General features: G+C 35.2%; 1 protein-coding gene across 1 annotated transcript in view; it reads right to left on the bottom strand.

The window, feature by feature from the left end:
- Positions 1–14,436, bottom strand: part of Spef2 (sperm flagellar 2) — a 158,086-nt gene that overhangs the window by 60,134 nt on the left and 83,516 nt on the right. The window contains exons 17-21 of the mRNA XM_038321484.1: positions 12,911–13,019; positions 11,792–11,949; positions 10,719–10,886; positions 6,666–6,716; positions 927–1,075 (exon numbers count right to left, since the gene is read on the bottom strand). Of these exons, the coding sequence (XP_038177412.1) occupies positions 927–1,075; positions 6,666–6,716; positions 10,719–10,886; positions 11,792–11,949; positions 12,911–13,019 (635 nt within the window). The remainder of the gene's footprint in view (positions 1–926; positions 1,076–6,665; positions 6,717–10,718; positions 10,887–11,791; positions 11,950–12,910; positions 13,020–14,436) is intronic.

The following is a 14,436-nucleotide window of genomic DNA, read 5'->3' as shown; positions in this document are numbered from 1 at the left end:
ATATGAGTATGCATACATACATATATACAAACAAGCATACATGCATGCAGGCATATATTATTGTGCAATTTAAATGTTTCATCTTTAAATATTTTCCAAATTTACCCATAATACTAGTTAATCATTTCTGTCATATACTGTTGACTATATCCGGTTCCTCAAATACAGTGAGCTATGCTACACACTCTCTTGCAGCCTAACGTGTGGGATTAAACATTCCTAGCAGGGTTTAATAACAACTACAATCCAACGCCTGCAGTGAATGCATGACTCTCAAATGATGATACAGAGGGACCTTGCTGAGTTTATCAGTGTAAGAGATCACTGTGGACTGGACTAAAAAGATAGAACTGCTTCATGTAAACATCTTTTTGTTTGTAATTAGAAAAAACAGTGTGTGATAGCTCCAAGTTGATTGATTTATCTTCTGAAGCCCCAGGCCCAGGTAACAGCTGCTTGGTTTCCATGCACAACTCTCTGTCTAGCATACTTATCACAAGCTCTCGGGTCAGGTAGCTGTTTTATGGTTTAGTTGGTTTTATATGTTTCTTCCAGGTCTAAAAAGCTGTCCTCGGGGAGAAAATTGCTACTAACAGAACCTATTTGTTCTCTGACTTCAATACTCAAGAGCAGTATCAGACTGTGACCCAGAGACTCAAATCCATGGGCAGAATGGAAATGCAGTTCGCTAACACGCCTCTAGAAAACACAGCACTATTTCTCTCCCCCACTTTGATACTGGAGATGGAATCTAAGGTTTCTGCACTCTTCATTGAGCTGCAACTCCAGGCTTCTCTCAGTTTTTTTTTTTTTGATAAATTTATACACAATCCTGACTCCAGAAGGACTGTTAGATGTTGTAAATATGGCAAACTTGATATACATAGGATAAATTATCCTATTATTTTGATGAGAAGGTACCATACCTCAGGTATAGGCTCTGTCACAAAGACCCATTCTTCTGATCCCGGCTTAGCTGGTGGTGGTGCCGTTGGTGTGGGTGATGTTTCTGCAGAGCCAGCAGGTGATTTCTTTAATGGTGTTTTGCCTCCTGGTGATTTTCCTTTAGGAGAAACTTAGACATGCATATTAAATCATTCCAGTACATGTAGGAACGGGATAGGTTTCTGAGGATGACAAAGTCTATGATTGTGATGGGATTCAGGCCACTCACTGACTACTCTTTTAGCTTCTTTAGGCAGTTTTTCCAGCTCAAAGACACAGTAGAACAAACACCTCATTGGCCATGGTGCCTACATTAATGGATACACTACTATTCATGAGTTGTTTCTTTAGTTAAAGGAATCCGACACCTGGAATCTGACTATTGTACCTTTCAGTATTTTAATTTCACTCCTGTCTTGCTTCTCTAATTCATATAAATTCTTCATATAAATTCATATAAATTCTTATAAAATTTAGGCTTTACCACAAAGTGTGTTTAATTTTCTGTTGTAAAAACTGGCAATTGAATTCTTCATGCCAAATGAAAGAAAGAGTGCCTAGAACATAAATGGGGTGTGTGTGTGTCCCTTGGGACCCAGAGCAGAAGATAGAGAAGGATCATATGTAAGGGTTATCCTGAGAAGGTAAGGGTTATCCTGAGAAGGTAAGGCCACAGATGAGACAGATGCAGGAAGAGGCCACTGACGCCCCCAAACCTTTTCATATTCCTGTAGGTTGAAAGGATTTCTGAAAAATAAAAAAGATATTTCTTGCTACAATCAAGCTTTAAATTTAAGCCTCAAAAATCAAGAAGGAAAGGAGGTACCGAGGGAGTAGAAATGGAAGCAAAAACGTGAGAGTAAGGGAATGGAGGAGGAGAAGGGAGAGAAGGGGAGAAGGAAGTAGTCAATGTTCTAATTTAGGATCTGAACAGAAAATATATTTCTCTTTCCCAAATGCAGAGGGCAGCGCAGATCAGTTACCTGGTATCCCTATGTGGTGAGCACAGGCACACAGTGAAAGGTTCAATATTTGTTTTCTTTAGATCACTCGGGCTAAATGCCACCTGTCTTCAGATTAACTGCTGAAAATTGTGCATGTAGTTCTATAATGTTGAATATAAATGGAGAGCACTTTCTCCCAAATACATTATACTGATTAGTATAATTTAGTGATGCTCTTTAGATTATTTTAAGTTTATGTTACTTAAAAGACATGGTTTGTAAGTAGAGAAGTATCAATTATGAGTTTTGGGTAGTTCAGGTGATTTTCCCATATATAATTAAGCCAACATCCTTTAGCCATTCATAAAGCTGCAGACTAGCTAAAATATTTATAATAATTTGATGTATTTTCTGTATGATTCTTAACCATTCATTCTGAGCTGTGATAGAGTTCTCTATCTTTTTAAACCTATTCCATAAGGAAAAGCTGTGTAATTATAAATTGAGGACTAGAATAAGCTATTACCCCCTATTTTAAAAATATTTTGACCATTTAGTGAAAATTAGAAGAGACAGAATTTTGGGGGGATAATATGCTTTGAGACCATATTAAATAGATCTAATATTTATCAATGAAAATGCTGAGAGGAGAATTTTAATGGGAAATAAGTGTGTCTACACCTCAATGAGTGAAAAGTTAAATCTAACGAGGAACACCATTTGGTGTCTTCAGGTTCTACAGTGCCATCATCAAGTCTTTCATCAAGTGGCCATTCTTCGTGGGTAAAGGGTTTGGGGGAAAACTCCTATTTAGTACACCATACACATCAATTTTAGGAAAATTCTGTTTAATAATGATAACTTGATAGGGTCAGGCAGATATCCATTAAGCCAAGATTATTATAAATGAAAACAATCACAGAGAAAATTTCAATTTTCAGGCAGGGTAGTAGATCAGTGTGAAAAGTAAAGGCTTTGGCAAAGATGAAATAACAGAGTAATATGTATGTAACAAAAGCACAAAGAGCATTGAGTTAGAAAAGAGCTGAGCAGTTAAAAGTCAGAAGTTTAAAGCAAACTTTAAAGCCAAGAATGCAAATAAGTAATTGTAGGATATAAATAAATTCCACTGATAGATGAGAAGAGAACACTTAAAAGATCAGAACATCTTCTAATTAAATTATTTCTCAGGGAAAGGAGAGAATTGGGAGGGGGCCTTGTTGGGAGGAAATAAACATAGAAAGTGTAATTATAAATTTTGAATCAAGATGTTATCATCATCATCATTTGTTACTTTTCAATCCTAAAATGTTCCCATGGCAACCTGGCTTAATTAGTATCTTTACAAGTTAAAACCAAAGAAGTGGTTAACAGTGATTACTTTCTTATTTCTTAAGTTTAACCATGTTTGGCCAACAGATACATAGTATTCATGGCTGACTGGGCTGCTAAGCACAGCTGCCAAAATTGAGATGCCAGTCTGCTCAGATGCCATGAACATTTTAGCAGAGTGATGGAGCAGACTGAAGCAATAGAACCAGACTGAAGGTCCGAGTGTTAGGTGAAGACTGAGAGACTTAGCACCCACCAGCACTGTACTGAGAAGGAACTTTGGACAAGTCATGGAATAATTTGATCTCTGTTCAGATTACTAGGATTTGTATTGTTCCTCATCAGGAAGTTAGATATATGTAACTATAAAGCAAAAAGACTGATTGTTCGGAATAATTTATGAAACCCACCTCTAGTGCTTAGAACCTGGTAAGTGATCAAACCCCTGTACATCTACACCAAAATCTCAACACATACCACATATTATAAGAATGTTATGTACATGTGTGAAAGTTTCAGACAATATATAAAAATGCTTAAAAATAAATATTTTAAGATTGCCATAAGAGTTGAACATTTAAGAGTTCAAGAGGAAAATAGTAAAGGCTCATCCAATACTCAGAGAATAAGAATGAGGCAATGATGTTACCAGTAAGAAATAATGAGTTTGAAGAAAGAAGAAATGAAATGGTGTCATGGCTTGTGGTAGAGGCATTACATATAACTGCGATGCAATGGCCTCTAAGCATAGAAATTTATGTCCAGTGTCAATGCTATCAATCTCAAATATTAAGAAGTAAAATAGTATAACTTCCTATATGAAGTAATTATTGTTTTATTTGTTGTTTTATTCAAGATAGGGTTTTTCTGTGTAACACCTCTGACCTGTGAAGTAAACATTGCTAAAAGCACCAAAATCATAGCATTTATACACCGTTGTAAGAGGACTTCTAAATCTGATTTAAAGTTCACCTTTAAAATTATTCCATTTGTTTAACGTTTGAGTATTTAGTCTGCGTGTATGTGAGTGCACCACATTTTTGTGGAGGTCAGAAAAGGACATCAGAACCCCGGAAACTAGAGTTAAAGATGATGTGACCCTTCATGAGAATGCTGGAACAGAACCTGGATCTGTAAGAGGAACAATCTTACTAAGCCCTAAAATTCACCTTTTAAGATGTGTTTAACCTCATAAACTAGAAAACCAAAAGCAAAAAAAAAAAAATCTGAAATCCTTTAATTTAAACTGAGCTGGTGAATGCATATATTTTTCTGGTGAACTTGCAAGGTAGCTTATGGCTTTTTTGGTGTCTATGTTTCCAATTAAGGGCATTCTTAGAGTTCACATACAATTATATCTAATTTGTGATTTGGAGTGAAATATGTCTATGTGAACTTAATATCTTTTTCTGATGGGCATATAATAATACTTATTTGAGTTTAGTTTTGTAACAGTTAAAAAACAAGAGATAAGTAATATAAAATGGGAAATTGCTTTGTTGGTAAACAATGAAGAGTTAAATATAGATTAGAGTTAGAATTTCAATTAAAGATGTATCTCAGTGTTGATGCACTAACTACCTCTTGTTACATAAGTCTACAGTATGAAATAATAATGATGAGATTGTCTTTGACTGTAAGGTTATAAAAGAATGTTCATGTCAGCATATATAACCATACATGTAGCTAATATGTGTGTGTCCATGCATCACAATTAAGAGATAATTTAAATACAATTGTGATACAATGGTCTGTGAAACAAATATAATCTCAGTATCAATGGTATTAATTTATAATATTAAGAACTACATACACACATATACATATAAAATCAGGACAGTTAAAGACTGTATAATATATATGTATATATTATAATATATTATATATATTAAAGACTGTATAATATATATGTATACATTATAATATATTATATATTATAATATATATTATATATTAAAGACTGTATAATATATATATATATTATACAGTCTTTAACTGTCTTGATATATATATATATATATATTAAAGTACTGAGATATGTATTCAGATGAGCATAATACTTAGAACATTTTGTGACTAAAGATACACTGGCAATTTTTGATGGATAGTAAAAGCATACATTTCAAGACAATAATATTGGGAATGTCATTGCATCTCAATTTTTAATTAATTGTTTGCTGTAGCAACAACAGAAATCTAACTAACATGCTTTAGAACCTGGATGTTTTCTACAAACTATTTATTATGTACTTTAAAAAATAATGTTCAGTTTATTTATCACAAATAGATAAAATAAAACAGACATATCTAAACAAAAGTAGAGTCAGAAAATAATACAACTTAAAACATAAGATCAAAACCAGAAGAATACAAAAGCAGCCATTGCAGTTTTGAGACTCAGGTGCTACTGTGGCTCTAAACTTCTGGACAGTCAAGATAAGATAATAGGAAACAAACAAACAAAACCCCACACTCATTGATGTGGGATTACCCTCTGTTTGCTGTGAATATGTTTTATTACCACTGGTTAAAAAAGAAGCTGCTTCAGTCTATGACAGGGCAGAATAAAGCCAAGCATGAAATTCGAACAGAGATATATAGAGAGTAGGCAGAGTCAGAAAGACACAATGTAGCTGCTCAAGGAGAAAGATGCCAGAGCGCTGGAGACTTAGTGGTAGGCCACAGCCTTGTGATAATACACAGATTAATAAAAATGGGTTAATTTAAGATGTAAGAGTTAGCCAAGAATATGCCTAAGCTATTGGCCGAGCAGTCTTGTAATTAATATAGTTTCTGTGTGATTATTCGGGTCTGGGTGGCCAGGCAATGAATGAGCAGTCTCTGACTACAACTCGTTATATAACTATTCACTCTCTAGAAGGCAACTTTCCGTGCTCCTTGATTCAAATGAAATTTTTTGCTTAGGATATCATATAGGAGCTATTGAGTGAGAAAATGGCATACTTACATTTCAGAAAATGTAATAGCTGGTCATTATTGGTACAATGTAAAGTTTTAGCTCCACTCCTATTCTGTTGTGTTTGAAAGAAAGATGGGGACTTTGTACCAAAGTGCTTGTTAGTGAATACAATTTACCCAGAGGCCAAAGAAGGTACAGCAGTGCCTTTCTGGCAGCACAGCTTAGCTCCTAGACAACACCTGTAATATCTACGATGAACGGATACTCCCCCTATAGGCAATCACTTCAGTATCTCTTGAAAGTACCACTTTTCTCAGCATAGCCTTGGGTGAGCACTAGGCTGCACATAATCTGAGGCTGATTTCTTTGGAGTGAGCTAAGGATTTCGGAATGCCCCAAGGAAGTAGTCTCAGGATGTACTGCTGTTCCTTGTGGCTGTTTTCACTGAGATACCTCAAACATTAGGAGCACATGGAACAATACCTAACTTTATTGGTGCTACTTTCCCTTTGAGTCAGTCTCACCTTTCTTTCCTTTTACTTCATGTTGAGAGTCTTGCTTACCATGCTGGAGTTCTAAACAAAATTCAACACAAAAATATCATTGGTGACTTACTTCAATAGCCCAGGCTTCTCAATTCTATAAGCAATCAACTATATTTGTGAACTGCCTCAAATAGATCATTTTTTTTTCCTGTGAGTTGAAATCAATCTGAAGACAAACTCTACATTTTCCCTTATTGAGCGATAATGTCACAATTATATTCTACGTTGTCATGCTAAGAGGTTTAATCTTAGCTTTAATATTGCTATTTAGTGATGGACTTGCTCATAATCTATAATGGGGTTGTGTGGGGGGTAAAGTAAATCACAAGCCCAGTTGAAGCACAAATTTCTTTAAATTTATTGACACAAAAATTTAATGACCTAGCCGGGCGGTGGTGGCGCACGCCTTTAATCCCAGCACTCGGGAGGCAGAGGCAGGCGGATCTCTGTGAGTTCGAGACCAGCCTGGTCTACAAGAGCTAGTTCCAGGACAGGCTCCAAAGCTACAGAGAAACCCTGTCTCGAAAAACCAAAAAAAAAAAAAAAAAAAAAAAAAAATTAATGACCTACATTCAGTAAGACTATGTTCCCCCAATGCAAGATGACTCAGCAAGTAAAGGGGCTTGTTCCCCGATGATGCAAGCTTGATAATCATTGCTCAACACTGAGAATCCTCAGAAGGGCGGAGAGAGAGAGTGAGAAAACTGACTCCAAGGTCCACATCTTGTATACCATGCATAAGCATGCAACATAATACAGTAATAAATAATAATAAAATGTAAAAAATATGAAAACCAGGTCGTTAATAAAAATGAAACACTTTGTGGAAGATTTCAATAACAACATTGTTTTGATATGACATATTTTTAATATATTACCTAGTGACTTACGTATTTTTAATATTACTGACTCTAATTTACACTGCAAAGAATAACTTGGGAATATTATCTTACATTCCCAAGAAGCTACTTAAAAGCTTATTGGGAAACTGGGAAATGGACAATTTGGAGGTCAGTACTATGTCTCCCACATAGTAGATAATGATTTAGTCCTTTAAAAAAAAACAAACTCACGACTCTATGCTGCATTAGTTACCAAAATGCTCAATAATTCCTGTCTCTTAATTTTTGAATATGTACTTTCTTCGGTGAGTAATATGACAGTTTAAATGATTAGGAGGTAGAGAGCTCATGTTATCCATTTTGTATGTGTCTAGAGTGATAGTTAAAATTTTTGTAAATGCATGTTACTTTCATTTGATTATTTCCTCTCTGACAGCCAAAATACCATAGAAATAAGCAAGTAAATGACATAGAAGATTACTCTTGAAACATGTTTACCTAAAAGAAGTTTTGTAAACATATAGATACCTGACAATGCATCTCATAGAATCTACATGTTTGGAACAACTAATTGTTTTAAGGAAATAAGATTAATAATTGGACAAAGTTATTATAAAAATGTTCTGGGTATCCAAATATGTAATTAATTCTGTTTGTTAGTACAAGATGACAGAGACAAAGCAAATAAGACACTGGCTTCATCAAGTTTTGTGGAAAACTTTTTCTGTTAGAAGTAACATACTCTTTTCCATTTTAAAGGTTAGTTCTAAAATATGTTCTGATATCTCAGTATGTGTGAATGAGTATGTGTGTGTGTGTGTATGTGTGTGTCATGTAACTCAGGCTGCCCTTAGGCTCACTATATAGCCAAGGCTAGCCTTAAACACCGCATTTTCCTTGTAGCAGAGCAAATCCTGGGGTTATAGGTTTGCATTACCATGCTCATCCTAAACACTACTGTTAGATAGTAGCATGGATATTATTATTTTATATTGAGAACTTTAATTCTAAGCTAAATACCAACATTTGATGATAGATTTCATCACAGACCTTTAAATGGGGAGGGGGCAAATGTGGAAGTTTTCTAGGTGAATCCTAAGGACAGCTGTAGCAGATATGAAGTGGTTATCTTTGTTCTAGAATTGTACTTGGACCAAATCTGCTAGGATAAAGTGGACTGTGCCTCCTCTACCCAATTTTCATGCTGGTGTTTTGGGTGTTGTTTAAAAATAATTGTTTTCTTTTCACGGTAACTTTTTCCTTGAAAAAGTAAAGAAAATGCTTTGTGCGTGAATGGAATCAGGCAAGTAGAAACGAGCCATTTTATATACTTTTATAAGATAAGGGACTAGTCCTGCACTTGATGGAAAAAAAACGACAGGTACAATTACTCAGTGAAACCGAAACAGATTTATTATTCCTCCAGTGTACACTAGTCAAGGTTACAACTTTAAAATAGAAAATAAATCCTCCAGAAACTTAAAGTTAACTACCAGACTGTGTCAGAATCAGAAAGTTCAGAGATTGGTACCAGGGAAGGCAGAGTTTTACACTAATGTTCTGATGATAAGAAAGCTCAAAAGACCATGGTGAAGACTTCTCCAGCACTTGAGAAAATATCTTCTCAGGAAATCGCATTGTAAAGGGTTGAAGTTTTCTTTTAGACCCTTAAGTTAAAGTTTCTAATTTTAAATATATATATGTGTTTGTGTGTGTGTGTGTGTGGCCTTACATTTCACTGTCTTATGCTAAAAGCATTTTTAATATTTAAATATATTGCATTTAGTTAAATCCAGATATGTTGAAGCAAAATGGTCTTTGAAATATCATTATCTGTGTCGCTTAAAATAACTTCAATTATTTGAAACAAAATTTGTACCTTTGTCTCAAAATCTTTGTTTACTATGATTAAATTTAATTTTGTAAAGAATTACAGATTTATATCAAATCTCTATGCAGTGAAAATGTTATTAGAGACAGTTATAACACACCAAGGATAAGCACTGAGCTAGACAACTGAACAGTTAACCACTTGTAAAGCCAATCACATGGCAAACTGATATTCATATTATACAAATATCACTAGAACAATTTTAAACACACAAATTTTGCCCTGCTCATTTTGTCATTTGGTGTTAAATTTACAAACCCAGTGGCTAAGAATCTAGAACAAACTACTAAATCTAAAATGTATTTCTACAAGGCTCTTTTTCTACGAACATCTGAGTTTAGTGGGGTGTCAGTAAGCGTGTGTATTTGTGTGAGTGTGTGTGTGTGTGTGTGTGTGTGTGTGTGTGTGTGCGCCACAGTAAGCATGTGTACATTAACTTCTGAGACCTGGTTCTTTATTTCCACTACAGGCATCTTGGAGATGCAACTGAGGTGACCTTACCCACTGAGATACCTCGGTGGTTCTACCAGTATCCTTTGTATAGTCACCTAACCAAATATCTCTGGCTATACACACATTCAGGTGTCTAACTAACATTGTTTGTAGGGAAATGAGAATATCTTGACTGGCTGAACGTGGTGGTGTATACCTTTAATTCCAGCACTAGGGAGCTAGAGACAGGCAAATCTCTGTGAGTTCAAGGATAGTCAGGTCTTCAGAGTGAGTTCCAGGACAAGCTCCAAAGACACACACACACACAAAAACTGTCTTGAAACAAACAAGCAAGCAAACAAACAAACAAAAGAAGAAAAAAAGAAAAAAAGAATATCCTGACTGTACTGATTCCCATTTTTTCCCAAATGTTCTCACTTTTTTACAAGAATACAGTTCTGTAACTCAGCAGACAGCTGCTTCCTCTTGCTGCGCTACAGCCTTCCTCTTCCTGTCCCACTTCCGTGCTCAGTAGCTAGCTTGAGTGGGGTGACTCCACATGCCCTGTTGAAGAGGTGAGACACTCGCCTGCCGTTCTAAACAAACGATTTTGCTCAGTAGGAAGGCTTCTCCTTGAAGGAGGATGTAGTCAGTGGTAGAGCAAGTACTCTGCCTATCAGGGACCTGGCAGTGTTCCTAACACCACAGATATTAAGATTACAAAAAGGTATTTGTTTCAAATGCCTGAAGTCACCAAAGTCGGAATTTAGGAATTTAGCTAAGTAGCCTGGCGCTGTAGTTCATCATTCTTTTCTCTTGTGAAAATAAGAAACTGACAAACAGGGTTATAATCAGTTTGTCAGTCACCTGTGGGTGTCTTTCCTTTCCCAGGAGAAAGTTTTGATGTCTCACGATTAAGATGTGTCTCCTTGTCTTTTTCTGCTTCAGAAGGAAGGGGAGAACTGGTGGTAGGAGCCTCGGCTGCAGAAACCGCTGCCTTCTTCTCAGCTTCTTTTTCTTCTAATTTCTTTTCAACTTCAGAAGAATGATAAAAATGAACCTGCATTAGGAGTTCTAGGTGCCTACTGTTTCATGGGGAGGACCTTGGACTTCCCACAGGGCAGGAAACCCTGACTGCTCTTAGGACTGGAGAGGGAGGGGAAAAGGGAGGGGGGAGAGTGGGAGGGAAATGGGAGGAGGTGGAAATTTTTAATAAATAAATATATATAAAAACTATTATAAAATTGTAATTAGCAAAATTATTGCAGCATATTACATTTGCTTTAAAATCACAACAAATATACTTACTGTACCTAACATTCATACTTTGGGCTCTTCTTTATTCCTTTGCCTTATAGTTATGGCTATGCAAATGATGATGGGATGGGTGTGATTGAGAGAGAGAGAGAGAGAGAGTGTGTGTGTGTTTAGAAAGCTAGGGAGCTGATGTCAAATGTCAAAGTAAAAAATATAAAAGTGGAAAAATAAAAGATGAATTAAATTGATCTAGAACAGCAAAGTAAGAAGTGCATAGGAAGAGAGCAATCATGAGAGGCACTAAATGCCTGTCATCTCAGGTGTCAGGAACCTCACCTAAAGCTGGACGCCAGTCTGGCTTACACAGTGAGTTCCACATCATCTCTGAATCTCAATAAATGAAAAACAAACAAAAGGTTAAAGCAATGTGATTTAAAATGTGGGGGTTTGGATATAAATGGGATATTCCCTGGGAAGTCTACCTCACGTCAATGGATGATCACACATCTGAGAATATACAGACAACATTAACTGGATTCACTGAATTTAAAAAATAATGATGACAAAAGTTGTTTGGGGTATCTGAGGGTGGTGGATTTGAGATAAGATGGGGAAAGAACTGAATATTATGAAGACACAATGTATACTATTCAATGTATGCATGGATATACACGTATAATTACCTTTTATCTTTTTATTTGCTATTTCATTAGCAAAAAACTCTTTTACTCTCTGAAATAAAGACTCTTCATCTATTTCAGCATTTATTTTTGTCAAAATCTGTTGTGGCTCTGTAAACCACTCTTCCAGCGATGGCCAGTTGTCCAAGAAGCCACCAATTCTGCAAAATAAAATCTTATATGAATCTGTGATACTGATTTAAATGACTGCATAAAGAAACATTAAACATGGCATTTTGTGTGATCTACTTGACAATTCATGATGAAGAAGATGACTAACAAAGGAATTCAACTCAAAAAAGCAACTTTATGAAATCTATAGACGATGGAGCAATACTAAATGTAAAGATCTTGACTGATGGCATCACGGGATAATTTTTATAATTTGAGAAGGAGGAGTGAAAAGGATTTGAAAATGCTACCCATTCAGTAAGCATGTGATGTAAGATCAGAACTCTGTTTAAAAACCAAAGACAGTATCATGTACACTAAGAGTAGCAGGAGTCTGAGGACTCTTCTAATGGTACCACAGCACCCACAGTCAGGCCATGGAATGTTTTTCCTTGGACACACAAAGTGAAAGTTCTTTGTAGGGAGAGATGGCACAGACTAATTTACTAAAAACTTTTATCATTTTTTTCTTCCTAGGGCATAGTCAGCTTCATGTGGCTCAAATTACACATCCTGTCTCACTTCTTATTTGTAGATCTCTCAGGATTTCATGATATTGCCTAATTTTGCCTGCATTTTCTTTTCCAAAGGAAAATTGCACACAATTCAAAGAACACCATGTAACTTCATTTTAGTATAACGAAAGGGCTACTACGAACTTTCCCAGTCTGACTCACTTCTCTTTGAAATTCCATAATCTTCATAAGTATTTTCTAAGTGTTTGCTGAATCTGATATTATTAACTTGTAAGTACTTTCTGATTGGTTTCCTTCCTCAGACTATAGCAACTGTGGTTTCCACTACAAAAGCTTCCATATAAATATTTCACTCAATGCAAAAAAAAAAAAGGACTCAATGGTAGGGAGTATGTCTTTTTCATAGATCTTATTATTCCAAAGTCGCCATTTGTTAGCATCTTTGAATAGAAAGGACATAAAGCTTAAAACTGACCTATGATGTATCTGGTCTCGTAAGTTATTGTCTCCATCCCTTTCTTGGCATGTAGAAACTTCATGTTGACCGATATTTTCATGAGAAATTTCATGTGAGATTTCTTTGACTATGGTACAAAAAATAATTAGACAATCAAAAAAAATTAAAATGCTACTTACTAGCAAAACACACTTGCAAGATTCCAGGTAGATATAGCTGTATTTTGGTCTAATGTTACTTTAATGTCTTTTTAATTTTTTTTACATAGAATATATTTGTATTTATATTTTTTCCCTTCCCCAACTCATTACATATTCTCCTTCATCACTTTACCTACCCAACTTCTACTTATTTTTTAAAATAAAAAATAAAGGCCCAAACAAATTTGCAATAAGACAAATAATACCAAAACAAAACAAAACAAAAGATATATGCCCAAAATGTGTGTGCGCACATATGTGCTCATATACACACAAACACACACTAATAAATGAATAAAAGACACAAGCAAAATTAACAAAGAAAAAAATGACATATCATGCCATCTTTCCTCTCAGTTGAAGTTTGACCACCAGGATGACACTATATTCGGATTCAGGAACATTCCCTTCTCTCTGAGGACTCTGCCTGTATTGTGCTGTCTTCTCTCTCTTAGCTGACACTACTGAGGTTCAGTGTGAATGGTTCATGATTTCTTCTCTCTGAATTTCATCATAAAATATTCTGGCCTCCTAGATGCAGTGGAACATTTTTTAGCTGTTATCAAACCACACTCCTGATAGCTCATATAATTTACTCCAGGATTGCCCAGGTTTTTATTTTAGGATGGACTATGTAAGAGCCTAGCAACCTCTTTATTTCAGAAAACCCCTGTCTAAAATGTTTGATTTAACAATATGAAAAGATAAGAATGACAAAGGATGGATTGTCATGGATAACAAACTTGGAGAAAGAAAATCAGAATTTGGAAGTAAAACTTAGAGTAAAATAAGGTGACCATAAAGTAAAATATACATAAAACAATTTTCTGATACCATACTATAAAACTGTGAAATATCTATGCCTCTTTCCAGAATTATGAAGTCAATTTAGAACAAGCATAAAGAAATTGACCATATGAAACCAAAACAATTTAAGCAAAACAATTTCAGCAACTCTCATTGAGTTTCATTCAAAACACAATATACTCATAAATAGGGAACAAATAGAAAAATAGCAAAGAAGAAAGAAAGCCTTGAGCTAGACTAAAAGAAATTAGAATTAAAGCAAAGCAGCATTGGAATGTGATTAACAGCATTCTAGAAAACGAAAGACCTCATAAATAAAGTACTAATTTTCTTCCCATCTATATTAATGATAAAACAAGATGAGAAGATGAAATGGATTTGAAATACAAAATCATGGTTGATTTTTATTGTTGTTGTTATAAAACTTACGATATCTAAAGCCAAGAAAGAATGCCTTGGACTAGATTAAAAGGGATAAGAATTGCTCAGAGCAAAAGAGCACAAAAGAGGAAATTAACAACATTCGAGGCAATCAAG

The sequence above is a fragment of the Arvicola amphibius genome, chromosome 3 (genome assembly GCF_903992535.2).
Source record: "Arvicola amphibius chromosome 3, mArvAmp1.2, whole genome shotgun sequence".
Lineage (NCBI taxonomy): Eukaryota > Metazoa > Chordata > Mammalia > Rodentia > Cricetidae > Arvicola > Arvicola amphibius.
Note: the sequence above shows the minus strand (reverse complement) of the source record. Positions and strands in the feature narration are given on the sequence as shown.